We start from the raw sequence: 26,693 nt of genomic DNA, 5'->3' as shown, positions 1-26,693 counted from the left end.
AAAAATTCAATGAAGAAAAGAATTCCTTAGAAAGCAGAATTGGCCAACTGGAAAAAGAGGTACAGAAACTTACTGAAGAAAATGATTCCTTAAAAATTAGAATTGGGTAATTGAAAGCTAATCACTTTATGAGACTTCAAGAAACAATCAAACAAAATCAAAAGAATGAAAAAATACGAGAAAATATTAAATATCTCATTGGAAAAACAACTAACCTGGAAAATATATCCAGGACAGACAATTTAAGAATTATTGAACTACAAAAAAAAAAAAAAACTTATTGAACTACCTGAAAGTCATGATCAAATAAAAGAGCCTAGATATCATCTTTCAAGAACTTTTCCAGGAAAACTACCCAGATATTCTAGAACCAGAGGGTAAAATAGAAATTGAAAGAATACACCAATCACCTCTTGAAAGAAATCCCAAAACTCCCAGAAATATTATAGCCAAATTCCAGACTTCCCAGATAAGGAGAAAATGTTGCAAATGCAGCCAAAAAGAAACAGTTAAAATATTGTGGAGTCATAATCAGGATAATGTGAGATTTAGCAGCTTTTACATTAAAGGATTAGAGGGTTTGGAATATGATATTCCAGAAGGCCAAAGAGCTAGGATTATAACGAAGAATCACCTACCCAGCAAAACTTAGTACAATTCTTCAAGGGAAAAAAATGGACATTCAATGAGATAGAGGACTTTTAAGCATTCCTGATGAAAAGACCAGCACTGAATAGAAAATCTGACTTTCAAATACAAAATACAAAAGAAGCATAAAAAGGTAAACAGGAAAAGAGAAATCATAAGGAATTCAATATGGTTAAACTGTTTATATTACTACATGGGAAAAAGATATTCATAACTCCTAAAAACTTTCTTATTATTAAGGCAGTTAAGAGTGTACATAGAAAGCAGATGCGTGAGTTGAATGTGAAGTTATGCTTACCTTAAATAAAATTAAGAGATTAGAAAAAAATGTACCACAAGAAGGGGAAAAGGAAGAGGTAGAATGGGATAAATCACCTGGCATAAAAGAGACTCTACAGTGCAGGGGGAAATGGGGGAAATGGGGAGGGGAACACGTGAATCTCACTCTCATCAGAATTGGCTTAAAGAGGGAATATACACACTCACATGTAGAAATCTATCTTACCATACAGGAAAGTGCGAAGGGGATAAGAGAAGGATGTATGTGTATACGTGTGTGTGTGACCATTGACAGAAGGGAGGGCAGTTTGGGGAAGGTAACAGTCAGAAGCAAAACACTTTTGAAAATGGACAGGCTAAAAGGAGAGAGGAGAATGATAAATAGGGAACATAGGATGGAGGGGAATACATAGTTGGTAATCATTGCTGTGAAAAAAAATTTTTACAGTGATTCTCTGATAAAAATCTCATTTTTCAATCATATAGAAAACAAGTCAAAATTATAGAAATAAGACCCACTCCTCAACTGACAAATGGTCAAAGGATATAAACAAGCAATTTTCAGATAAAGTAATCAAAGCTGTCTATAGTCATATAAAAAATTCTAAATCACTATTGGTGAGAGAAATGAAAATTAAAACAACTCTAAGCTACTGCCTCATATAACATGAGGAAAATGACAAATGTTGGAGATGTGGGAAATTTAAAACACTCTTGGTGACCATTCGGGAAAGCAATTTAGAACTATGCACAAAGGGCTATAAAACCATACATACCTTTTAACTGAATAATACCACTACTAAGTCTATATCCCAAAGGGATAAAAAACAAAAAAGGACCTTTGTGTGCAAAAATATTTATAGCAACTCTTTTTGTGATGGCAAAGAATTGGAAATTGAGGGGATGGTTGAACAAATTGTTGTATATGATTGTGATGGAATATTATTGTACTTTCAGAAATGATGAGCAAGATGCTCTCAGAAAAACACTAAAAGACTCAAATGAACTGATGCAGAGAAATGAGCAGAACCAGGAGAACGGTAACAGCAATAATGATCCAAGACAATTCTGTAGGACTTATGCTGTCCATCTCCAGAGAAAGAACTAGTAGAGCCTGAATGCAGATCAGAGATACTTTTCCTTTATTTTCCTTTGTGTGTGTATTTGTGTTTTCTTTCACAGACTGACTTACATGGAAATGTATTTTCCATGACTATACATGTATAACCTATGTTAAATTGCATGCCTTCTCAATGAGGTGGAGAAGGGAAGGAGAGAGATTATGAAACTCAAAATTTGGGGGAGAAAAGAATGTTAAAATTGTTTTTATGTGTAATTGGGATAAAACAAAATATTAATAAGATTAAAAAAATAAAATGCTATAAATGACAAAGAAAAAAATTGAAACATTAATGTGAAGCTAGTGAAGTTGTGAACTGATCCAACCATTCTGGAGAGCAATTTGGAACTACACCCAAAGGGCTATAAAATCGTGCATACTCTTTGATCCAGCAATACCACTACTAGGTCTGTATCCCAAAGAGATCATTAAAAAGAGGAAAGAAGCACTGGTACAAAAATATTTATAGCAGCTCTTTTTGTCATAACAAAGAATTAGTAAATGAAGGAATGTCCATCAATTGGGGAATGGCTAAACAAGTTGTGGTATATGGTTGTAATAGAATACTATTGTGCTATAAGAAATGACAAGTAGGTCAACGTTAGAAAAACATCAGAAGACTTGCATGAACCGATGCAGAGTGAAGTGACCAGAATCTGGAGAACGTCATAAACAGTAACAATAGTGTATGAAGATCAACTGTGAGTGACTTACCTGTTCTCACCAGTACAAGAATCAATTAGCAACACAATTCCAAAGGACTCATGATGAAAAATGCTATCCACCTCCAAAGAAAGAACTAATGGAGTCTGAATATAGATTGAAACATACTATTTTTCACTTTCTTTCTGTTTTCATGATATTTTTTTGTCTATGATTCCTTTTACAATATGAGTAATATGGAGATGTATGTTGCATCATTGCATATGTATAATCTATGTAAAATTGCTTGCCTTCTCAATGAAAAGGAAGGGGAGGGAAGGGGGAGAGAATTTGAGACTCAAAATTTTAAAAGTGAATGTTAAAATTGTTTTTATATGTAATTGGAACAAATAAAATATTATTCAAATAAAAGTTTAATGGTACCATTTATACACATTCCTATCCCTCTTGGAAAGCCAGTGGGGAACTAGTACCTCTTCAAAAGACTTCCATGTTCAACTAAATAAAGGTGAGAGACCTTTTAAGCCCTTATAGGAAGTTTTTTATATGGAAAGCTGTCCCATCCTCAAGAACTTCTGATTAAAGTCACAGAATCTAACCATTTGAGAAAAAGGCCAAATCTATTTATGCTTAACTCTTCATGTCAGTTTTGGTGGTCCCCTAACCTTGTGCTGTAGATGGCAAGCCTTATTATCTTATGCCAATATGAACCCTTCTTTTAGCATCTTTAAATTAGCTACTCTTCAGAAAAATAAGCCAGTTTCACCCATCTAAGTGCACCTGACAGCAAAAGACTGTGCCTAACCCTAAGAGCCTGGGTAACAGATTAGTTTTCCTCCTCACCTTCTTAGTATCATCAGGAAGCAGGTCACCTGGGACCAGGGGCCCACTCTGTGAACAGAAGCTTGATGACTCCCAGATGTTCTGGGAATTCTATGAACCTGGTAGCTTTTTGTCCAGAGACTTCCAACTGGTTAAAAGGGATAAATTTGGTATTTTTCACCATTTTGTAGTTTGTCTATCAGTATGTCACGTGTTTAGAGATATTGAGGCCTAAGGCTAGGGGAAAAAGTTGAAATGATGAGGGAAATTTCTTCATGAAAGAACCACACTGTACCCTCATGACTGAGCTCCCAGCAATATCAGTTGGTTAACAATAGCAGTCTTGAAAATTGCCTCAGTCACTTTGGAGCTTGTGAGAAGAGGAAGTTGTTGCAGCAAACAAAACCAGCACTATTTGGTACAAAAATAAATTGATGTTGCTATATGAGAGTGGAAGACAGTTGGAGTGCCCCTCTGATCTCTGGGCCCAAATCTCAAAGCTTCATGTCACTTCTTTCCTGGCTTCCCATTGACTGTTTGACTCAGAAACTAGAATTCCGATCCCTACTTGATTTTGTTTCAGCTTGTCCTGCTACTTCTTACTATGGGCCAGGCACTGGACCACTTGCTTTACAATATTAGCTCATTTTGATGAGGATTACAAACAGTGCCCTAAGAGCTAAAAATAATATGAAGGGTTGACTTTGTGAAGCCCCTAGTTTATTCTGTAACCTGAAGGCGCCCTAAAGCCCCCTAACTTCTCTGCAAGCTGTACCAAAAGAATTGCTTTTGTCCCCCTCGGGGCCCTTAATATTTACCCTGTGCCCTCCTACCCTGTCCTTGGCTCCCGAAACCATCACACTGCCCTCATCCTAGACCGCAGACTTCCTCGTCTCCCGTATCCTCTGTCTCCTTACCTTCCATGCGTCCTCCTCACCCTGTCCCTGATCTTTAGCCTCCCTAAAATCTCTACAACTGCGGGGCCCCTCTGAAACCCCTGCACAAACACAGCTCGCCCCGCACCGAGGTCTTCCTCCGCTTTCTGGCTGCCGAGCTCCCGACGGCTGCAGGGGACCCCGTCTAAGTGAATTCTTTCACCCTGAACCAGCTTCAGCAACTCTGACCTCATCCGTTTGGTCATACACGTTTATAACCACTCTGGGGGAGAGGAGGGGCACCCCCCAAAAATCAGAGTTAAAGGTCTCCCACCTCCGTCAGTGTTGTCCAGGCTCTTGGTGGCGGCGGAGCCCAGGGCCGGGGAGGCCGGCCCCCCGCGGTGAGGGCTGCGTAACCAGGACCCGGGACGCTTCTGTGCAAAGCGGGGCAGACCTGTCCGACAGACGGGCGGACGGAGTGAGGATGCAGACAGACTCGTACCTCTCCGGTGATGGCCAAGGCGGACGTTGTTTTCCTAAACTATGTTTTTTCCACGTCTATTGTTTTCCTCTATTATGTGATAATAACTTCCGACGGTTTTATTTTCCAGGTTCTTAAAAAGCTGGATCGTTAACGGTGAAGGGGGTTTGGGGAGGGAGAGTCTAATGATTGTTAACCGAAAAGAATAAAAATTAACAAACTAATTTTTTTTTAAGGAGCACTATGCCTGATACGCGGCAGGCGTTTATTAAGTGCTTACTGACTAAACTTTGTAAAAAGAAGGCGCTCCAAGCACGGAGGTCTCGCCACTTCCGGTCCCCGCGGGCGGGGGCGCCTCCCTCCCCCCCACAGCCCTCGACCACGCGCTCCCCGGGATGGGGGCCTAGGCAATAACCAACGGGTTTTCAAGGCCTCGTTCCCAGGGGATGTTCACATCCGTCAACACCGCCGAGACCATCATCACCATGGCGACGAAGGGCAAGGGACGCCAACCAACTGTCGCAAATCGGCCAAAGCCCGCCCCCGTCGGCAGCGATCGCCGCCGGTCAAGCGCACGGGGAAGCTCCCGACGACAGCCCAACAGCACATTCGCCGCAAGAAAGGCGGCCGCGGAGCAAAAGAGCGCCCTCTGAGCGTTTCCGCACTTTCGTCAGGAGTCAGGTCCTTCCGGCCACCCGACTCGGTCGGCCTCCTGGGTAACATCCACATCCACTTCCGTTTCCGCCCCGAGCAGGCCAATAGGATTGCGCCCCGGCCCTCCGGCCCTTCCTCCCCGTGAGCCTCGTGCCGGCGCGCGCTGAGCTCCGTTCGGCTCCGGCAGCTTCTTCTCTGAGAACTCTCGTCCGTCTCCTCCGTCTCCTCCCGCGTCCTCGGTGTGTCCGAGAAGCCGAAGAGAAGCCCGGCCCCGCGTGAAGCAGACTTGGGAAGCTCCGGCCCCGCGCCGCCGCCGCCGCCGCAGCCGCCTCCTCCTCCGCCGCCGCCGCCGCAGCCGCCTCCTCCTCCGCCGCCGTCGCCGCCGCCGCCGCCGCCGCCATCATGGTGAACGTGCCCAAGACCCGGCGCACCTACTGCAAGAAGTGTGGCAAGCACCAGCCGCACAAGGTGACGCAGTACAAGAAGGGCAAGGACTCTCTGTACGCGCAGGGCAAGCGGCGCTACGACCGCAAGCAGAGCGGCTACGGCGGCCAGACCAAGCCCATCTTCCGCAAGAAGGCCAAGACCACCAAGAAGATCGTGCTGCGGCTCGAGTGCGTGGAGCCCAACTGCAGGTCCAAGAGGATGCTGGCCATCAAGCGCTGCAAGCACTTCGAGCTGGGAGGGGACAAGAAGAGGAAGGGACAAGTGATCCAGTTCTGAGCTGCCCCGGAAGAAACGATTAAAGTGTGGAAGCTGCCGCGTTTACGTGCCTCGGCCTCGTGTTTGCTGGGGGGGGGGGGGGGGCGGGGGAGGGGGGAGCCGCGGGGTGAAGGGGGGCGGGGTGTCCCCTAGGTAGGGCGGGCAGGAGCTGGTGACGGATTGGGGGGTCTGGGTATTCGGGAGGTGGGGGGGATGGCTTCCCTGCAGTGAGGAGGGGTGTGGGGGCGGGGGAGCTTGGGGAGCAAGATCAGGAGTTCAGGTTTCGGACTCGAGGAGTTGGAGGCGTGGGGAAATTCAGTATTTTGTGCTAAACCTCAGGAAGCCCAGGGCCGGACATGTGGATGGGAGCAGGGGGAGCATCTGCGTAAAGAAAATAACTGGAACCCGGAGCTGGTGAGACCCAAGAGAAGAGGTGCCAGGAGGGAGCGTCAGAGGACGGGCGTAGGGAGTAGGTGGGTGTGACCTGGAGGAGGACCCCGCAAAGGAGACTCAGAAGTAATCAGATGTGGTCTCCAGAAGAACCGGGAGGCAGTGAAATCATGAAAACCTGTTGTTTTTGTGAGACAGAGAAGTGCATTGTTGAAGGTATATATTGCTTGGTCTCATATTTGCATTTTGAGGGAGGAAAAAGTCTGTGAGCAAACCGAGAGTGTGGTGTTAAATTTAAATTTTTCCCAGGTAGGGAGCTAGGTCCATCATGGGACCTGGAATTATTTCTATTATTTCTAATAATTTAGAAATTAGACCTGATTTCAAATGTGGCTTCAGACATTGAGCCGTGTGACTGTAGCAAGTTTTAAGCCACTTCACCTCTGACTTGAAAACTTCCTGTAAAGACAAGACTGAAAGACTTAAAGCGCTCCTATCAACATAATGACTAAACCCACTTCCAGAGGACTTTATGATGAAACTGCTACCTAACTCCTGGCAGAAAGGTGATGGACTTAGGGTGCAGACTGAGACCTATTTATTGGACTTGACCAATGCAAGATCAGTTCTGCTTGACTATGCATAAAAGGTTTGTTTTTCTTTTTTTTCTCAAGGGGGAAAGTGGGAGGAAAGATAACTTTGACAACACAACATATACAGACAAAACATTTAACAGAATAGAATAGAATAGTACATATAGGTTTAAATTTTTGTCACACCCAGTCCTCGGAGGAACCATATTTGGGCCAGATTGTGCCTCCTCCTCCAATGTCTTTTCACCCCATATGAAACAACAGTACTTAATCATCTTCTTCTACATTCTTTTCTCTATAATTTTGGTAATTCATGCCAATTTTGTAATCGGTTTCCCAAGGGACTGCTTACCGGTATTTCTTCCTGACTCCACTCCGAAGCTCTATTCCTGGACTGCTTTTGTCCCATTTTGGTCGAGGGTTGTCGCCAACACCTCCGAGTCTGAGACTCAACGAATTATGCTAGCTCCCTTGCTAGCTTCTCCTGCTGGCTCCTTTGGTCGAGGGTTGTCGCCAACACCTCCGAGTCTGAGACTCAACGAATTATGCTAGCTCCCTTGCTAGCTTCTCTTGCCAGCTCTCAGGTGAGGGTCGCCCGTCACCAGCAGTCACCCAACAAACGTTTTTGGGGGCGCACTTCACCCTGGGGTCCCGCAGTCCACTAATTTGGTTGGGAGTCGTCACCTTCTCCCCGAGTCTAAGACTCAACGAATTGACCCCCAGACTCCCCCCCCCCCGCGCTTACCGCTGGGTCGTATACGCGTACAAGTTGCCTGACTGCAAACTTCAACACCAACCGGTTGGCATTTTTACACACTTCACAGCTTCGGAGTCTTTGGAGTCCCTATCTCTATTCTTTTCTGTCTTCACTGAGTTCCTCTGCTTCGGGTCGTTACCTTGCAGAGAGGGAGGCCCGGCAGCTCCTTTCAAGGACAATGGGGAAATCTCCCCACGGGCGCCCAAGTCCTTAGACTGAGCTGTCAGCCGTCTCTCAGAAAGGTCACAGATCCCAGACGAGCCCCCAAACTGTGTGGGATGGCTCAGGTCCCTACATAAATCAATTACTCAGAGGCCTCTCAAAGTGATGACAGAAAAGTGATTTATTCGATTCTCGAGAAGCGGGGCTCACCTGTAGGAGTAGGAAAGCCGAAGACAAAAATCAGGACAGTGATTTATAAACCCTAACGCAAGTCCCTCCTCCCCCCACTGACCATTATCCTCATTAGCTGAGGATATGGTCTTACATTCTAGACACGAAATCTAACCAATCCCTTTGAAATGAAGACATCGAGGAATTACGCAAGTTTTGTCCAATCATTGAGACCCCAGTACACCACACAGTTTTATACCTTATATGGAACTATTCTATTCCAAAAACACTGCAGCCCCCAGCCTCCAGGCCCCACCTCACCCTTGGGAGAAAACCACAATCTGAGGAGTCTTCACCAAGTCTATCCCACTCACATACATTTTATGATTTAATTAATTAATCAATTCCCCATTAAAGATAACGGTAACATAATGCATTATGGAGCCAGAAATGTTCTGGCTGCCCAGTGCAGAAATCTTCTGGCTTATATACATTTTGCCGTGAGAAAGGAACTCTCCTAGTTGAACAAATCATAAATTTAGTAGGACAAGACAATTAACAAAGCAATGTCAATCAAATGTTGAGATTCCAAGCTGGGTAAACATATGTCTCGGTGACAAGGAAGGAAATCCCACCACAGATAACTGACACAGGAAGGGGCAAACAATGTTCAATAGAAATTATGACCTAAGATGTCTATATTTTCTTTACCATTAATATGCCATAACATAGTATGTGTCTATAGATAATAAGATACAAAGGAAAGACCCATTATTCAAGATATGTCATAGGTTAAAGGTCTCCAAGGAATGCAGAGTCAGCTTTGGCTGGCTTTTGCTGACATAGGAAGAAACTCTCTGAGTTTGCTTCAGAGAGAACAAAGAGATTATTCCAAAATTTTATATTAAACATTATCATTCCCTCCTTTTGGTCAAAGGCAAGCCGAAGGCTTCGCCTGTAGACCAACAAAGATATGAAAAAACCTCTAAATAACCAGTAGTGTGAGAGTTTTACTCTTCATGCAAGTCTGGTCCAGGCTCTTGGGACAGTTGTCTATGTCTGATGGCATCTTCTTCAGGCCTCTTCAAAATTGGAGGGCATGATCCACTCAGGAGCAGGAGCAATGGAGGTGACAGATGGATCCAAGAGTCTATACAGAAAACTTGACAAGGTCTCCCAGAAAACATGATTTGATAATTGAAATGAAACAATACAACATAGTTAACATGGCTAAAGACACTTAGCAGTTCAGTTTCCCAGCCATGCAGGGCTAGGTTCAAACAACACAATGAAGTTTTTTCTTACAGTTCACAAACTGCATTTTTACATTAAGTCAGGTACAGATTAAAACTTAGATGGCTCACAATAGACTAGTTTTGAAAGGGAGATTTACATGTCACCAATATAAACAAGAAAATTAAACATGAACCATACAAATCAATGCAATTATTATTTCAAAGTTAATTAACATTAAGTTCCTTGTATCCCAGTAATCCATTCTTAATTTTCATTTAAATTTGAATCCCAGATGTAGTTATCTGTAGATATCTGTAGTTATCTGTAGATATCATGTAGTTATCTGATACCTAGATATCTTTTCTTTGACAATAGGTTTTATTCTTGGGACAATTCAAAAAGAGAATTGTGCCTTTCTGGTTCAAATCTAGAAGTTCCCAGATACTTCTGACAATATAAATTAGTACAATTACTTAAAATTTGTTCTCCATTTTTGAAGTTTCAGAAAATTTCAGTTTATCCTATTTGCTGTTTCTGTTTCTACCTAAATCTTCTACCTGGAATAAGAATCTTTTAAAATGTGAGGGTTCAACCATAAAATGAACTCATCTGCCTTTTAAATGATTGGACAGGTACTTTAACAGACAAGAAATAATTTTACCACTATCTTATACAATCTTGTGCAAAAATCCAGATTTGAGATCTTATTATCAAAAGCATGATAAATTTTAGAAGCCAATCATATACTCCTGTATATAATTCTTAGAGGAATCAGTCTGATCCTGTTGCTTTTCCTCAAAATTTGCTCTTATTACTTGGTCTAATCATTTCCTTGATATTATCTCTATATCATATTTATTTATTTGGCCAGGAATATAGGTTAAAGTTGTAAGCTATTCATTCCTGCACCCCATTATAATAATTCAGAGATGCTCCAATTTCCATTTATTATTTGATAGACTTAGTACTGTACTTTCAGAACTTCTTGATTATAAAGATTTGCTATAAAAGAAAAAGAGGGACAATGTTAACAGAAGGAAAGGATCTCCTTAGTTCTGGTTGATTCCAGGAATAAGCCATTATCTGACATGTAATCATGAGGTTACCAGGTGCTGAAAGCAGGGCTTAGAGGTAATCAGGTGGGGAATTTCCTTTATCAGAAAGGAAATAGAACATTTGGGAAACAAAGTTAGGAAGATCCTACCTAGGCTGTGTCCAAGGTCGTCTTCAAAACCTTTCCAAGCATCCACCATTAGCCTGCAGCACGTGTCAATTGGCTTTATGATAACTTAGACAAGTATTCCTGTAATCAGAGCTTCAAACAATAGTAAATTGCAGTCCCAGTCTTATATAGCAAATCAATATTGGCAGGTATGCCTCAGATAAAATACTTCCTCACTCTTTAAACCATCTGAAACTGACACAAAAGTATCCAGAACAACTATCTAGGACCAAGAGGGGTTTGGATAACCCATATTTATTCCCAAATCTTATCTACCTTTCATAGTTTCAATCAGAACTTAATTTATCTTTCCAAATCTCTCAATCCTATTCTTCCACTTGCTTTTACATTTTAACCATAAGACAAGATAGCTCACAAGTTATTACTTTTTGCTAGCATAACTGTACTGGAATCTCATTCCAGCTTAAACAAAACAAAGAGGTTAATGACTAAATTTATAGTTTGATGGAATTATGTCTTTGTTTCACAAGTTGTTATTCTTCCCTAATTATAGTCACGCTGGAAGAATGAGATACTTCAGGAATTAAATCTTTTACATAATAAATTCAAAAGCAAACTTTAACTCTGACTTAGGCCATAGAATGACTACGTATTCAGATCAAAACAGCTTAATTTAACAGTATATTATTTTGAAACTTTAGTAGGCCTTCTAAGAATCACACATGATTTTCCAAAACATTTTCTTCTAAAAGTATTTCCCTTCTTTGAAAACAGTTTAAAATTTACTCTGATGTTCACTAAACTCTTATGAAGAAAACTAGTTGGAAACTCTTAAAATGCTTGATATCTCTTTCTTTTTGTTCTTAAGCAAAAATAAACCTTTAAAACTGGAATTCATTAAAGCTGAGTTGTTACAAAAATGTTCTTAAGTAATATGAATTTCCAAAGTATTAAAACAAACTGAATTCTTAATTATTACAGTATTCTTAGATACGAGACCGACTCACAGAAAAATGCTGTTGCTTTTAAAATCCTTTTAAACAATGAGAACATCTTAAGATGAGTCTTAAGTAGTTTACATAAACTTCTGGATATATTCTAATTTCAGATAAAAATAATATTAGATTTCCCAGTAAGATTACACAAAAGGCTCACATGTTTTGCTGGTCACTTGTTATTGACCATAGAAATTGCTATAGAAGGAAAAAGCAGGGACATGTGACATATAAAATATGGCAGGATAAAACATCCTTTACTCTGTTTGAATTCAGATAGGAGTGAAATTCTCCAATCATGCAGTATCTGTTTCATAGCCAGGCTCAGGAATAGTCAGGTGAAAAACATTCCTTTTTAAAGGAACACAATAGGGAAACTGAGCCAGGGGGATCCCATCCTAGATTGAGTCTAGAACTGTCCCCTTGGTGTTTCCTTTCCAGATACAAACTTCACCTGTTAACAGTACAGGATCACATTCCCTCTGAGTAGCTTGTGGCATTTGTCTCAGACATTGATTTCATGCAGACAACTATACCCAAATTCAAACTCAAAACCAAAAATAGTTACTGTCCCAAATGCCTTTTACCTTAAACAGCAAGTCTCACTAATCACAACTTAGAATCAGATAACAGTTATTTCCACTCTCTTGGAGTTACAATAAACAATAAAGATTTACCAGAAAACACACACACGTAAGGGATTCCATTTAATATCTTTCCTTCTCAGATTTAAAACTTTACTGATGTAAAAGCCAATTATTAAAAATTCTCTCTATCTATTACAACTTCTGAGCAAGTAATATTCATTGTTTAGAATTTGCATTAACCAACCAAATTCCTTTACTAAGACTGATGATCTTACCCACAGGAATGGGAGGACTGTTCTGAACGAACAGAAGAAATTTAAATAAAGCTTTCACTCCATTCCCTCCTTTCCATACATAGGAATCATTTAACAATTTTAGGTTTCAGCATTAAAACAATAATCCCAAATAGCTTAGTTAACAATTCTACAGCTTCATAGAAGATAGCCAAATTCTTTAGCTTTAACTTTTTTTTTTTTTTAACAGACAAGGGTGAAGATACCTGGTTTTCTAAATGACAGTTACAAAACATTAAAAGACAAAGTTAGCAGGAGTGATAAAGTAACAGAACTGATGTTACACAATTTTCCCAACATCTTTTAGTTTCAACAAAATTCATATTAAAAATTGTTCTAACACTATTTCTAGATTACAGTGGTCACTCAATTTTCACAATCTAAGAGAAATTCAGAAATACAATCCTAGAAATACAGTTTTAACACAACAATAACTGCAGATGGTATAATTTGCATTTCCAGAAATTATTGATCTTATTACTTTTAGCAATTAAAACCACTTTGAAGATAACAATTACCTTGGAGAGATAATAATGAAACATATACCAGTCATTATGTTAAGCATTTTACAATCATTTTATCATTTTGATCCCATAACAACAAGCACAATTATTTTTACAAATCAGAAAAATGGGTCAAACAGAGATAAAATACTTTTTGCAACTAGAACAAAGAAGTGAAGCTTACCAAGAGCAGAGAAACTGATGTCCCAGTGGCGAGTTTCGCAGGCAGAGTTTAGAGAATGCTCGCTACAGGCCTGATTCGTCCACGTTTACCAATCCCCCCCACAGCAGCAGAATTTACTGAGCCCCTAAGGGGATATGCAGGTGCTGGGACAGGGTGGGCAGAATGTCTAGGACCTAGAAAGGTGGGCTACTCACAATCTTAGGAGTAATTTCAAATGATCAGTTCCCGAAATATTTCTGATTAATTTCACAACATACAAATCTGCTAAAATGCTTTTACCTAAGATGATCTAACTTTCCATTGTAATTCCAGGTTGGCCAGACCAGAACAACAAGGAAAAGTGTTAAAGTTTTGTTTGTTAATTTATTACCCTAGCTGCAGCCCTTGAAGTCTGGCTGCTTGCGTTTAAATCTTACAAGATAACACACTCATTCACAGCACACATGATATGGACAGGGACATACACCAACAGACAAAATGACAACAGGACAAATACAAACGTAGCTCACCAAAAACAACCCAGAGAGAGAAGGCAATTAGAAGCTTGCTAAAAATCCCCATCATGAATTGGCTCTTATCATTCTGAGGAAAGGATGTTGCAAGAATCCAAGGGGAATCCTGCAGCCTTTGCTCAGAGCACCCCTGCAGTTGTTGGAGGGGTGGGGAGCCTTGGTGCCCCAAAGTTTCTGACTGTCTTAAACAGGCCCCATGGGAATAGGTTCAGGCCTCTAGCACTTAGGTGGATTGTAACTGTCCTCTTCAGGACCAGAGCCCTTACGGGAAAGCGGGGAGGGGGAATGGGGAGGAGGGAGGCAACAGAGGCTTGAACAGAGGCTGCCTTTCTCAGGTCTAAGGTAGGGGAAAGAGAGGGGGAAAGATTGCATCTAGGTGCCGTCAGTTTCCCCAGATCAGAGGCCTTCAAGGGGAGGGGGAGGAAGGAAAGGGGTGAGGAATAGGACGGAGGGAGTGAAGGGAAGGACAGACTGGAGCCCTTGAAGAAGAAAGGATTTTTGCCAGGATACGGCTAGGTGCTGAAGCAGCTCCCAGCCTTAGAGGGAAGAGGCTACCTGTCTTTTGTTCTCGCTCAGCCACGTCAGCAAGCCCAGGATGAAACGTCCTCGCTGCTGGCTAGTTGTTTTGTTGGCCTTTCTTAATTTGGTTGTAAGATAAAGTAACTTTGACCGGTCCAAAAGAGCCCTGTGGTGGCCAACGTCATTTAGGGCTATTTTTAGTTGATTAACACTAGTGCTAGTAATACCTGTGATCATCAGGTTGGTAACGGCTTGACACACAAGAGGCATGGGTCTTCTCAACCGGATTTCTACTTCTAGTTTTTGACTGACCCATAGCTAGCTGATTACCCAAGATCGATCTTCAGAGGAGACCTAATTAATACAGAGGCGTTTTCACGCAGAGTGGTCTCTGTCCTGCGGTTATCTTTAAAGGGAATTTTTGAGTCCTTTGGAAGCTGGGAATGGAAGGACTTACCCCGACCCGTCAAGGCCCAGGACTCTAGGAAAAACAGTTCCTACTGGCGCCGGAGTCCTGGCGTTGGCGAGATGAGGCAATGCCCGTCCTGTTCCTCAGTTCCAATCCACGTTTGGGCGCCATAACTGTTGACCTAAAAACTTAAAAAGAAAGGCAACAGGCTGAATGCATACATTTTATGATTTAATTAATTAATCAATTCCCCATTAAAGATAACGGTAACATAATGCATTATGGAGCCAGAAATGTTCTGGCTACCCAGTGCAGAAATCTTCTGGCTTATATACATTTTGCCGTGAGAAAGGAACTCTCCTAGTTGAACAAATCATAAATTTAGTAGGACAAGACAATTAACAAAGCAATGTCAATCAAATGTTGAGATTCCAAGCTGGGTAAACATATGTCTCGGTGACAAGGAAGGAAATCCCACCACAGATAAGTGACACAGGAAGGGGCAAACAATGTTCAATAGAAATTATGACCTAAGATGTCTATATTTTCTTTACCATTAATATGCCATAACATAGTATGTGTCTATAGATAATAAGATACAAAGGAAAGACCCATTATTCAAGATATGTCATAGGTTAAAGGTCTCCAAGGAATGCAGAGTCAGCTTTGGCTGGCTTTTGCTGACATAGGAAGAAACTCTCTGAGTTTGCTTCAGAGAGAACAAAGAGATTATTCCAAAATTTTATATTAAACATTATCAATTCCTATCCAGGATCCCTGGAAAGCTCATTGAGTTCTCAGGAAGGATTCTGACCTTGACTAGGGAGGAGCCCAAGCAAAGCTTTGTGGAAACTACACAAAAATAATATTTTTATCTCTTGATGTAGAACATGTTGACAAGGTGGGACATCTGAACTGAGTCAAATGACGTTTCTTTTTTCTCCTTAGGCTACAGTCCCTGGACATAAAACAATCCTAAAGCAAGTGACCATACCAGAGAACACGCAAAACTTCAGTGCACTCAGGGTGGACTTTCATTTTCCATTCCAAGTGAAATCAGATTATAATGTGATCACCCGGGTTTCATGTTCTGAGGTTCCTCTTTACATGTATCTTAGAAGCCATTCTGATAGACTGACATCACATTTTATCCCCTTATTTTTATTGACTTTTGTATCTATCCTTCATGTAAAGTAAACCATCAGAACTTCGCTCCCCACCCTCCACCCCCATTCCAGGATGTGTAATGAACAAGCCAGGCCAGTTCCACTTTGCCCACTCTGTCTTGTCAGCTGCCTGGTCTCCATGGACTTTTCCCTAAGATGGGGGCATCTCTTTCCTACAGAACTGGATATTCCTGAATCACTCAAAGTATCTGGAAAAGCCTCAATAATATTTAAGATACCCATAAAATCATGCCAGAATCATGCCAATAATGATGCTGCTCAGAAATTCCAAAATGGAATTTCAATTACCTGTTAAGGTGGATCAGAAAACTCTAGGTCTTTCCTCAACTTTCACCAACAGAACCTGATGGCTTCATCACAGCTAAGCAGGGTTTGGAGGAGACAAGAATCATCTCCTGGTCTATCAAACCTGCCAAATGAGGTCTTGACCATCTGTCATCTGGTCCAGCAAAGTGTATTTCCATCTTGTCACTTGGGAGCTCTGACCTCTGAATGACTTCTCATTCTTCAGCCTTTAGAACAGAACGTCTTAACTTAGGGTTGACACACTTGCATGTTTAGATTTCAGGAGGTCATAAACTTGAGATGGGGGGGTGGGGAAAGGATTAAATATTTTCACTGAACTCTAACTGAAATTTAACATTTACTTCAATTAGTTTTAAAAATATATTATTCTGAGATGGGGTCTATAGATATCATTATGTAACATAAAAATGAATACAAAGTAGTTCCTCTAAGGAAAAAAATGGAACCCACTTTGCCCAATAAAATGGAAATTCCTAAGTGAATTCATAAGAATGAGATCAAAATCAATCAACATTTAAGGTTGCCTGCAAGGCCTTGGTCCAAGTGGTAGAGGCTGGTGGTACAGAGACTACAAAGATTGTTTTTAGGGTTTAGAGAAATCAATGCTAGAGTTATTGGTCACAATCTAAAGTTACATTGGCTGACAGGGCCAGGGTAAAATACAGAAACAGGTTTTGGCAAGATTACTAGTCCCTACGTCAGGGTAAGGTCAGATGCTGTCTCACCGAACTCAGAACAATGGATCGGTTTTTGTTTTTCTTTTCTTTTCTTTTCTTTTCCTTTCTTTTCTTTTCTTTTCTTTTCTTTTCTTTTCTTTTCTTTTCTTTTCTTTTCTTTTCTTTTCTTTTCTTTTCTTTTCTTTTCTTTTAAATGACTAGCCAGTCTTTTCTCCTTCAGCTTTCCTTAGTGCTTACAGTAGAGTCTTCGTCTGTCCTCCCAGTTTGGACCTGCTTCTCAAACTGTTTGGCGTGCTAAAATTACAGAGGTCAGGAATTCTGGCAGAAGATGGAGAGGTTATATGAAGGGTGCAGACTGTAGAAAAATACCAAGGGCAAGATGTCTAGGAATTAATGCCATTAGCGGTGCTATGAGGAATGTGGTAGATTCACCAATGAATTGACAAAGGGCCTACAGTACCAAATGGAGCCATAGGGGTAGGATTTTAGGAGCACAATACTACTGTAGGCCCCTACTGCGAAGCTATGTAGGATCCTGGAGCCATGCCATCTCCATTCACAAGCAACTCAGTTGTAGAGTGTTCATATTTAAGTCAGTAAATAAATCTAAAAGCAATGGCTTTACTGAGCCAAATGTTCTTATTGCTGTGTTGTTATTATTGGTGCTTGGAAAATAGTATGTTAACCATAAGTACCATTGCAGCTGACTTTATCGTAAAGGATAGTTTTACAATAAGGGAAATCTCTGTTGTAATATTTCAAGCAATACTCAAAACACAACACAATATTAAGTACCAGAAAAGTATTGTTCTGAATCCAGGTTTGTATAAGACTTGGGTGTGGCCCCTAATGGATTGTGGCTTTTCATCGCACACCAGTGTATTTTCAAAGAAATCTCATTTCAGAGGTGTGGCCAGGGTGTTCGGATCAAGTTCCCTAGGGTTACCACCATAATGGAATTTGATCTCTGTAACAAATGAGAAAAATACCACCTACTTCTGGTGAGCCAAACATCTCTGAGAAACTCAACACAGAAGTGAATTCATTTCTTTAACTGTTCTTGTCACATTGAAACATGCTCACAAGGCATGGAGACCATGTTGAGTCTATACGATTGTGCCTTGAAACTGCTGAGTGCTTAAAAGCACAGAAAAAGAAAAACAAAAAAGGGGGCCACGTAGAAAGGAACCAAATGATCTAAGCTCCTAAGAGAAGCAATTTGCTTTTTCTGCATAACTGTATTCTATATCACTACACTGTAAAGACAAATGAGTTATCATGGTTCACTAGGAGATAACTCGTGAAGATTCAAGTTTTGTCCAACAGGGCTGATTTTCCCCAGCTTTTCCTACTGCTGTTAGCACTTGATTTGAGGGTACTCTATGGTAGTTAATTGGCATGGAGGGGCACCTGTTAATGTCTCCATTTTCCTCCCTTTCATTTAAAGCAATAGAATGGAAATACATGTAGCAAAAACTCTTAAAGCTTCATATCTGTATTTACAATATAATGTTAAGTGTCAATGTACACAGTTTATAAAGTATTCTTATATGCTCTGGTTAAATTCACTAAATGTTTTGCTATTTTGTGTTTTTACATGTATCTTGAAAGCACATTGCAGAAGAAAGTCCATGGTGATTAAATTAAATTGGCCTTGTAATTATATAACATATGTATCACTAAATTTTCATTTGAATGTTTTTAATTTCTGGTCACCTTAACTATCTACAATATAGACATGAACAGAGTTAGGAGTGGGGGGGAAGCCCACAGCTATAAGGAACATGACTTTCACAAAGCCAATGCATTTTATGTAAGCTGAGTCAAGGCCTCACTTCCAAGCTCATCGATTTAGACTTACGTATAAAGGACAGGAAGGTAGGGATGGTGGATGGAGTGCTGGACCTGGAGTCAAAAAGACCCATCTTCCCATGTTCAAATACAGTCTCAGACACTATAGCTATATGACCCTGGGCAAGTCATTTAACCCTCTTTGTCTCAGTTTCCTCATCTGGAAAAGGAAATGTCAAACCACTCTAGTATCTTTGCCAAGAAAACCTCAAATGGGGTCATGAAGAGACAAATATGACTGAACAACAATAAAAGAAGACAGTAGATTAGAAAAGTAATAACAGTCATCCTAGCATCTAGAAGGTAAAACAGATACGAAAAGGTAAAGCATTAGAAAAGGACAACAGAAGTGTGTTTTGGAAAGACGCTGGATTTGGAGTGAGAGGACTATGGACCAAATCCCATCCCTGCTATTTGCTCTCTCTGTAACTTTAGAAGCTTGAGTAGATGGCCTCAAAGGCATTTTCAAGCTCTAAATCTATATTCAATGAAGTATAAAAGCCAATGAGTTGGAAATATTTACCTTAGCCCTTGAGGGTACCATTGTATTATATACAGCCCAAGATAATAAGCTACTGTATGCCCAGAATTAAATTGAAAAAGAGCAGGTTAAATCAAATTTGGGAGATGAATGCAGTGCTTTTAATGATCCCAAGCGGATAACCTGACACAAGGAACAATCTTTTTTAAGTGGTATTTTCCTGGAGATGTTTTGTGGATATACATCTTGGACCACCATATATAAAAGGAAAAATTGCAGGTAATCCAAAAAAGCATTGGAGAGAAATATAATGGGTGAAAGTAGGCTGTAGTACATATCCATTGATGGACCTATGTGAAATAGGTGGCAACAACTATACCCATGAAATCTATGTCCAGGAAAGAGGTGGGCAAAGAAAGGGGAGGGAGATCCTGGAATGCAAAGAGAGCAGATCAACAGCCCAGGTGCTACAGTGGTCCTTACACAATGCGACAAAACCTAGGAGGGGAACCTTTGGCATGTTGGGGTGGATCTTTTGTGGGGTATCCTTGGGGGAAGGAAAAGGACAATGAGCAGGCTGCACATTATATTGATAAGAGTGAGTACTTTCATCTGTGAGATGCTGGAACTATTAAAATATTAGTGAGAGAAGCAGTGATCTCTGAGCCACTGTGGCTTCACCAATAAATCAGTTATGCTAAGCCAATATTGCTTTTTTGAAAAACAGGGTTACTCAAAGGGCATACAATCTGTATCCCTAAATCCCAAATTGAGCCAATTCTGAACTGGTCCCCTTAGGGGGGCCCAGTTGTGCACTGTAACTGCCATGCAATACATGTCAAGCCAGCTTGGGAGAAATTAAAGCTTGGACACACACAAATTTAACAAAATTTTTAAAAAACATGGTTACTAGTCTAATAAATCAGAATACAGGAGAGACCCAGAAAAATATTTGACAATATCCTTATATATACTAGAGGTATATATAAGCTACCTACATAGGTATATATAAGCTACCTATATAGGTATATATATATATGTATATACATATATATATATATATATGCTACCTATTATAAAGTGAAGAGATATGTGGCCTAGAAGAGAAAAGGTGGATTTTCAGAACGAACTGAATGGCTGGACCCAAAAAGTAGTGTATGGGTTGGTGTCAAAATGGGAGAGAGGAGGAAGAGCCAAGATGGTGGAGTAGAAGAACAAACCTGTAGAAGCTCCCCCCCATTGCCCATAAAATATCTGTAAAAAATTATTCTAAACAAATTCTAGAGCAGTAGAAGCCACAAAATGACACAGCGAAAGAGATTTCCAGCCCAAGGTAGCCTGGAAGGCAGACAGGAAAGGTCTATCGCACCAGGCACAGCCCAGCCTTGGCCGCAGGGCACCAACAGGAATAGGATTGGAGCAGGCCTCAAGGGGTGGAATCCCCAGCAGCAGCAGCTGCGGTTCCCATGTTATTCAACCCACAAACGCCACAGACAGCTTCAGAGGTCAGTGAGAAAACTCTTTCATCTCGGGGAAAAGGGAATGTGGCCTGGCCCCACCAGCAGCAGCCATTTTTGGAGCCCTTGGCTTAAAGACCCTGGGGGAACTGAGCAGTTGATCGGGGTTTCAGCCCTGAGTGGTGGTCCTGGGGTGAGGAGGAGCGCTGGCAGTGGAGGTTCTGGACAGGGATTCCTACTCGCAGATCCTGGACAGAAGAGTGCTTGTGGTTGCTCCCATACCACAGCACAGGCCAGGAGAGGAGTAAACTCCTCTCCCTTAATTGTGCCACCGTGGAGGAACTGAGAACTTACACATCCCCAGAGTATACCTTCCTCTTGACAAAGGACTCAAAAGTCAAGTAACTGGCTAGGAAAATGCCCAATAAAGGGGGAAAAAAATAAGACTATAGAAGACTACTTTCTTGGTGAACAGGTATTTTCTTCCATCCTTTCAGATGAGGAAGAACAATGCCTATCATCAGAGAAAGACATAAAAGTCAAGCCTTCTGCATCCAAAACCTCCAAAATAAATATGCAATGATCTCAGGCCATGGAAGAGCTCAAAAAGGATTTTGAAAATCAAGTAAGAGAGGTGGAGGAAAAACTAGGAAGAGAAATGACAGTGATGCAAGAAAATCATGAAAAGCAAGTCAACAGCTTGCTAAAGGAGACCCAAAAAATGCTGAAGAAAATAACACCTTTTAAAAAATAAACTAACCCAAATGGCAAAAGAGGTCCAAAAAACCAATGAGGAGAAGAATGGTTTAAAAAGCAGAATTAGCCAAGTGGAAAAGGAGGTTCAAAAGCTCATTGAAGAAAATAGTTTTTTTAAAAACTAGAATGGAACAGATGGAAGCGAATGACTTTATGAGAAACCAAAAAATTACAAAACAAAACCAAAAAATGAAAAATGGAAGATAATGTGAAATATCTCATTGGAAAAATAAATGACCTGGAAAATAAATCCTAGAGAGACAATTTTAAAATTATTGGACTACCTGAAAGCCATGATCCAAAAAGGAGCCTAGACATTATCTTTCATGAAATTATCAAGGAAAACTGCCCTAATATTCTAGAATGAGAGGGTAAAATAAATATTGAAAGAATTCACTGATTACCTCTTGAAAGACATCCAAAAAGAGAAACTCCTAGGAATATTTTAGGCAAATTCCAGAGTTCCCAGGTCAAGGAGAAAATATTGCAAGCAGTTAGAAAGAAACAATTCAAGTATTGTGGAAATACAATCAGGATAACACAAGATCTAGCAGCTTCTATATTAAGGGATCGAAGGGCATGGCATAGGATATTCCAGAAGTCAAAAGAACTAGGATTAAAACCAAGAATCACCTATCCAGCAAAACTGAGTATAATACTTCAGGGGAAAAAATGGTCATTCAATGAAATAGAGGACTTTCAAGCATTTTTGATGAAAAGACCAGAGATGAAAAGAAAATCTGACTTTCAAACACAAGAATGAAGAGAAGCACAAAAAGGTAAACAGGAAAGAGAAATCCTAAGGGGCTTACTAAAGATGAACTGTTTACCTTCCTACAGGGAAAGATAATATTTTTAACTCTTGAAACTTTTCTTAGTATTTGGGTAGTTGGAGGGATTATACACATATATATATAGACAGAGAGCACAGGGTGAGTTGAATAGATGGGGATAATATCTAAAAAAATAAAATTAAGGGGTGAGAGGAATATATTGGGAGGAGAAAGGCAGAAATGGAAGGGGGCAAATTATCTCTCATAAAAGAGACAAGAAAAAGCTTTTTTTAATGGAAGAGAAAAGGAGGGAGGTGAGAGGGAAAAAGTGAAGTTTACTCTCATCACGTTTGGCTTAAGGAGGGAATAACATGCACACTCAATTTGGTATGAAAATCTGCCTTACACTACAGGAAAGTAGGGGAGAAGAGGAGAAGTGGTGTGAGGGAGGATGATAGAAGGGACAGCAAGTGGGAGCAGGGAGTAATTAGAAGTAAACTCTTTGGGGGAGGGACAAGGTCAGAAGAGAGAATAAAATAAATGAGGAACAGGATAGGATGGAAGGAAATATAGTTAGTCTTACACAACATGACTATTATGGAAGTGTTTTGCAAAACTATCTATAGATAGCCTATACCGAATTGCTTGTCTTCTCATTGGAAATGGGTGGAGAGGGAGGAAGGGAGAGAAGTTGGAACTCCAGGTTTTAGGAATGAATGTTGAGAATTGTTTTTGCATGCAACTGGGAAATAAGAAATACAGGTAACGGGGTATAGAAATCTATCTTGCCCTACAAGAAAAGAGAGAAGATAGGATAAGGGAAGGGAGGGGTGTGATAGAAGGGAGGGCATATTGAGGGAAGGGGTAATCAGAATGCACCGCCTTTTGGGGTGGGAGAAGGGAAGAGATGGGGAGGAAATTTGGGCCTCAAAATTTTGTGGATATGAATGTTGCAAAGTAAAAATAAATAAATAAACATTAAAGAAGAAAAAAGAAAGCTAAATTAAAAATAAAAAAAATAAACTGGGAGAGAGATTATCATAGCTCTCCAAGGAACTATCCATGGTCTTATGCTGTTCAGCGCCCACTCACTTGAATAAAGACATTGCTTGAGTGATGATATGCTCATCAAAGTATGAAGATATCAAAGAAGGCAATATGAAGCAATGGCTAATATTTTGAATGATTAGTCAAGATCCAAAAAGATCTCAACAAGCTAAGACAATGGCCCAAATCTTGTAAGATGAAATTTTGCTTGGTATAAATTCAAGTTTTTATACTTTAGTTCATGGAATTAATACAGACTAGCGGTATCTCATGGGATGTCAGGTAGATAATGGTTTATGTAAAACAATCCAGGAGTTTGGGGGACTATAAGTTCAGCCACCCAGGTATACAACCTCAGAGTCATTCTCTACTCCTGATATCTAGCTTCCAAGTCCTGTTACTTCTACCTCCACCTCTTTCAAATGCTTCTACCTTCTCTCATAACACAACCCATCTTAGCTTCAGGCCCCCATCACTTCTCACTGAAGCTATTGTGACAGTCCCTCAATTAGTCTCTCTGCTTCAGTCTTCCCTCTCTCCAATCTATCATCCACATAGCTTTCAAAGAGATTTTCCTACAGCACAGTCCTGACCATCTGCTCTATAAATTCCAGCACCACCTCCTGGCCCTAAGATCAACTATTCATCTCCATCTCATCCATATAAAAATATCTATTTTGAAGAAGCTTTATAATACACACAATTATTAGGATAGTGGTATATTATATAATTTGTTATACAAACATATTAGGGTACATGCAAAAAATTTTCTACTGATTGGGTGTGCTTGATCAAAAAAGTTGGGAGAATACCAAAATGGACGACCTCCACAATCCCTTTGAATGCTAAGATTTTATGACTATCTGAGGGAATTAGGCAGCTAGGGGGCTCAATAAATCAAACCCTGGGTCAGGATTCAGGAAGACATGAGTTCAAATCCAGCCTCAGCCCCCGAGCTTTGTGACCCTGAGCAAATCACTTAACCCTGTTTGCCTCAGTTTCCTCTTCTGTAATGTGAGCTGGAGAAGGAAATGCCAAAACACTCCAGTATCTTTGACAAGAAAAATCCACGGACAGTATGGTCCTCTGGATCATGAAGAGTTGGACATGACTGAAAAACAATAAAAACAGGGAAACTAGGGATTCCATGAGAAGAGGGATCATAATAATCTTCAAATATCTGAAATTCTGTTTCTGGGAAGAGAGACTTTTACCTAGGCCCAAGAAGCAGGAACATATGACCAGTGCATGGGAAGTTACCACTCCCCTGAGGTAACCCATTCCATTTTTGAAAATTGGTTTGTTTGAAAATGTACTTTCCATGCACTGGTCATATGTTCCTGCTTCTTGGCCCTTCACAGCAATGCAAGGACCTAAAACATTCCCTAAGGACTTGAGGTAAAATGCCATCCACATCCAGAGAAAGGACTATTGAATCGGAATTCAGAATGAAGCAGACTATTTTCTCGTGTTATATTGTGTTTTGGTTTGGTTTTTGTCATAGTTTTTTCCATTAGTTTCATTTTTTCTATGCAACATGACTAATAGGAAAATGTGTTGAATAAGAATGTATGTGTAGAACCATATAAGATTGCATGCCATCTTGGGGAGGGAGGGGGAAGGGAGGAGGAGAAAATTTAAAACTTATGGAAGTGATTGTTGAAATCTGAAAACAAATAAACTAATTAAATAAAAAAGAATGAAAAAAATATGCTATCCATCTGTAGAGAAAGAATTGGATTCTGAACTCCACAAAGCATATTTTTTTTTTTTTGCTTTTGGGGGGGGTCTATTTTCTTTCACAATATGACTAATATGAAAATACATGTTGCATGACTGCACTAGTACAATCTGTATCAAATTGCTTGCCTTCTCAATGAGAAGGGAGAGGAAGGGAGAGAATTTGGAACTCAAAAAAATTTTTTTAAAAAGAATGTTAAAAATTCTTTTTATATGTAATTCAGAAAAAATTAAATATTAAATAAATTGCAAAAATGTAGCCAAGAAAACTGTTCCTCCGATCAGTCAATTCTATTGACATCAGTAGAGGACATCAATAACTCTGCAGCATCTACATACTGATGTTTGAGTTGTTATATGTGTTTCCTATGTATGCATCATCCCTGTCTTTGTAGAGAAGTAAATTGTAGGGGAGTTTACCCTTGTGTCCATGGGGGAAACTTTGTCATTTTTCCTGACTTGTTATTTCATTGAAAGCTTTTTTGCTTTCAAAAAAATAATAAAGTGTTTTATCTAAATGTGTCTATATAGAAACATGTATTATGAGGCTTGGCAGTGGGATGGAGGGGGGTTGTGTGTGTGTGCTTGAAGAGAAGCAAACTTTTCTGCTTCTACATCCTCTGGCAATCCTAATATTCAAAATAATTTGTTTAAGTACACACAAAGATCAATTTCTAAAGATCACTTTATTAGGTTTTATGTGGGTGCCTTTGACCCCCATTTAAACCCTTTTTTTGCTGTGATATTTTGGAAAAAACTTTAACATTGTGAAGGTTATTTGGGGTGGGGAGTGGGATTGTTTTAAATTTTTGAGCTTGGATTTGTCTCTTTCCAAGGCTGAAAGTGCAAAAAGTCCTACTCCACTGCCAACAGGCATGGAAGTTTTAAGCTATGCTGCCTCCAGCCTGGGTCAGTTTGCCCCTCTTTAGGCAGCCCACCCTAACCCCTCCTGGGGGATCATCGTATTGATGCTAGACTCTTGGGACACCAGGTGGGCTTTAGTTCAAAATATCTGAACTCAAGTTGAATCCACCAGGCTCATTTTCCTCTGGTAGCAATGAATTCAGACATGTACTGGGACACTTGACTGTAAAGCAATCTAAAAAATAACTTATTATAAACATGGTAAACATCCATACAACCAATCCAAGCCATCAACAAGCTATTTATCGAGTACCTACCAGGCTCTGTGCTGGGTTCAGAGGATACAGACATGGAACAACTTCTACTCTCAAGAAATTGACATTCCATCAATCAAACTTGTTTTGCACCTATTTACATTTTAAATAAATGAATTTCATGAATTTCAGCAGACAACATAGCATAACTTTCCAGCCATTTCCTATCTTGGACAGCTTTCTTTTTATACAGTCAAAGGTCAAAATTCTATCGGTTCTGATTTTTTTAAAAATTGATTTATGTGTTCAGTTTTCTCCAATCACTTCCATAAATCTTAGATTTTTCTTCTTTTCCTTCTCTGCTCCCTTCCCTCTTCCATCTCCCCTCCCTGAAGCAGCATGTAATTTGATATGGGTTCTACATATACATTCTTGCTAAATACATTTTCACCTTCGTCATGTTGCATAGAAGAATTAAAATGAATGGGAGAAACCATGAAAACAAAACAAAATATAACACAAGAGTTTGCTTCATTCTGCAATCCTATTCCATAGTTCTTTC

The 26,693-nt window shown here is 40.2% G+C and overlaps 1 protein-coding gene and 1 pseudogene across 1 annotated transcript; one reads left to right on the top strand and one right to left on the bottom strand.

The window, feature by feature from the left end:
* The window catches only part of LOC140516683 (carboxypeptidase M-like), a 101,691-nt pseudogene that overhangs the window by 16,717 nt on the left and 58,281 nt on the right, over nt 1-26,693 (bottom strand).
* LOC140516809 (large ribosomal subunit protein eL42) lies at nt 5,658-6,308 on the top strand. Its single transcript, XM_072627712.1, has one exon. The coding sequence runs from the start codon at nt 5,945-5,947 to the stop codon at nt 6,263-6,265; it is 321 nt and encodes a 106-aa protein (XP_072483813.1). The 5' UTR covers nt 5,658-5,944; the 3' UTR covers nt 6,266-6,308.

Source organism: Notamacropus eugenii, chromosome Y (genome assembly GCF_028372415.1).
Source record: "Notamacropus eugenii isolate mMacEug1 chromosome Y, mMacEug1.pri_v2, whole genome shotgun sequence".
Taxonomy (NCBI): Eukaryota; Metazoa; Chordata; class Mammalia; order Diprotodontia; family Macropodidae; genus Notamacropus; species Notamacropus eugenii.
Note: the sequence above shows the minus strand (reverse complement) of the source record. Positions and strands in the feature narration are given on the sequence as shown.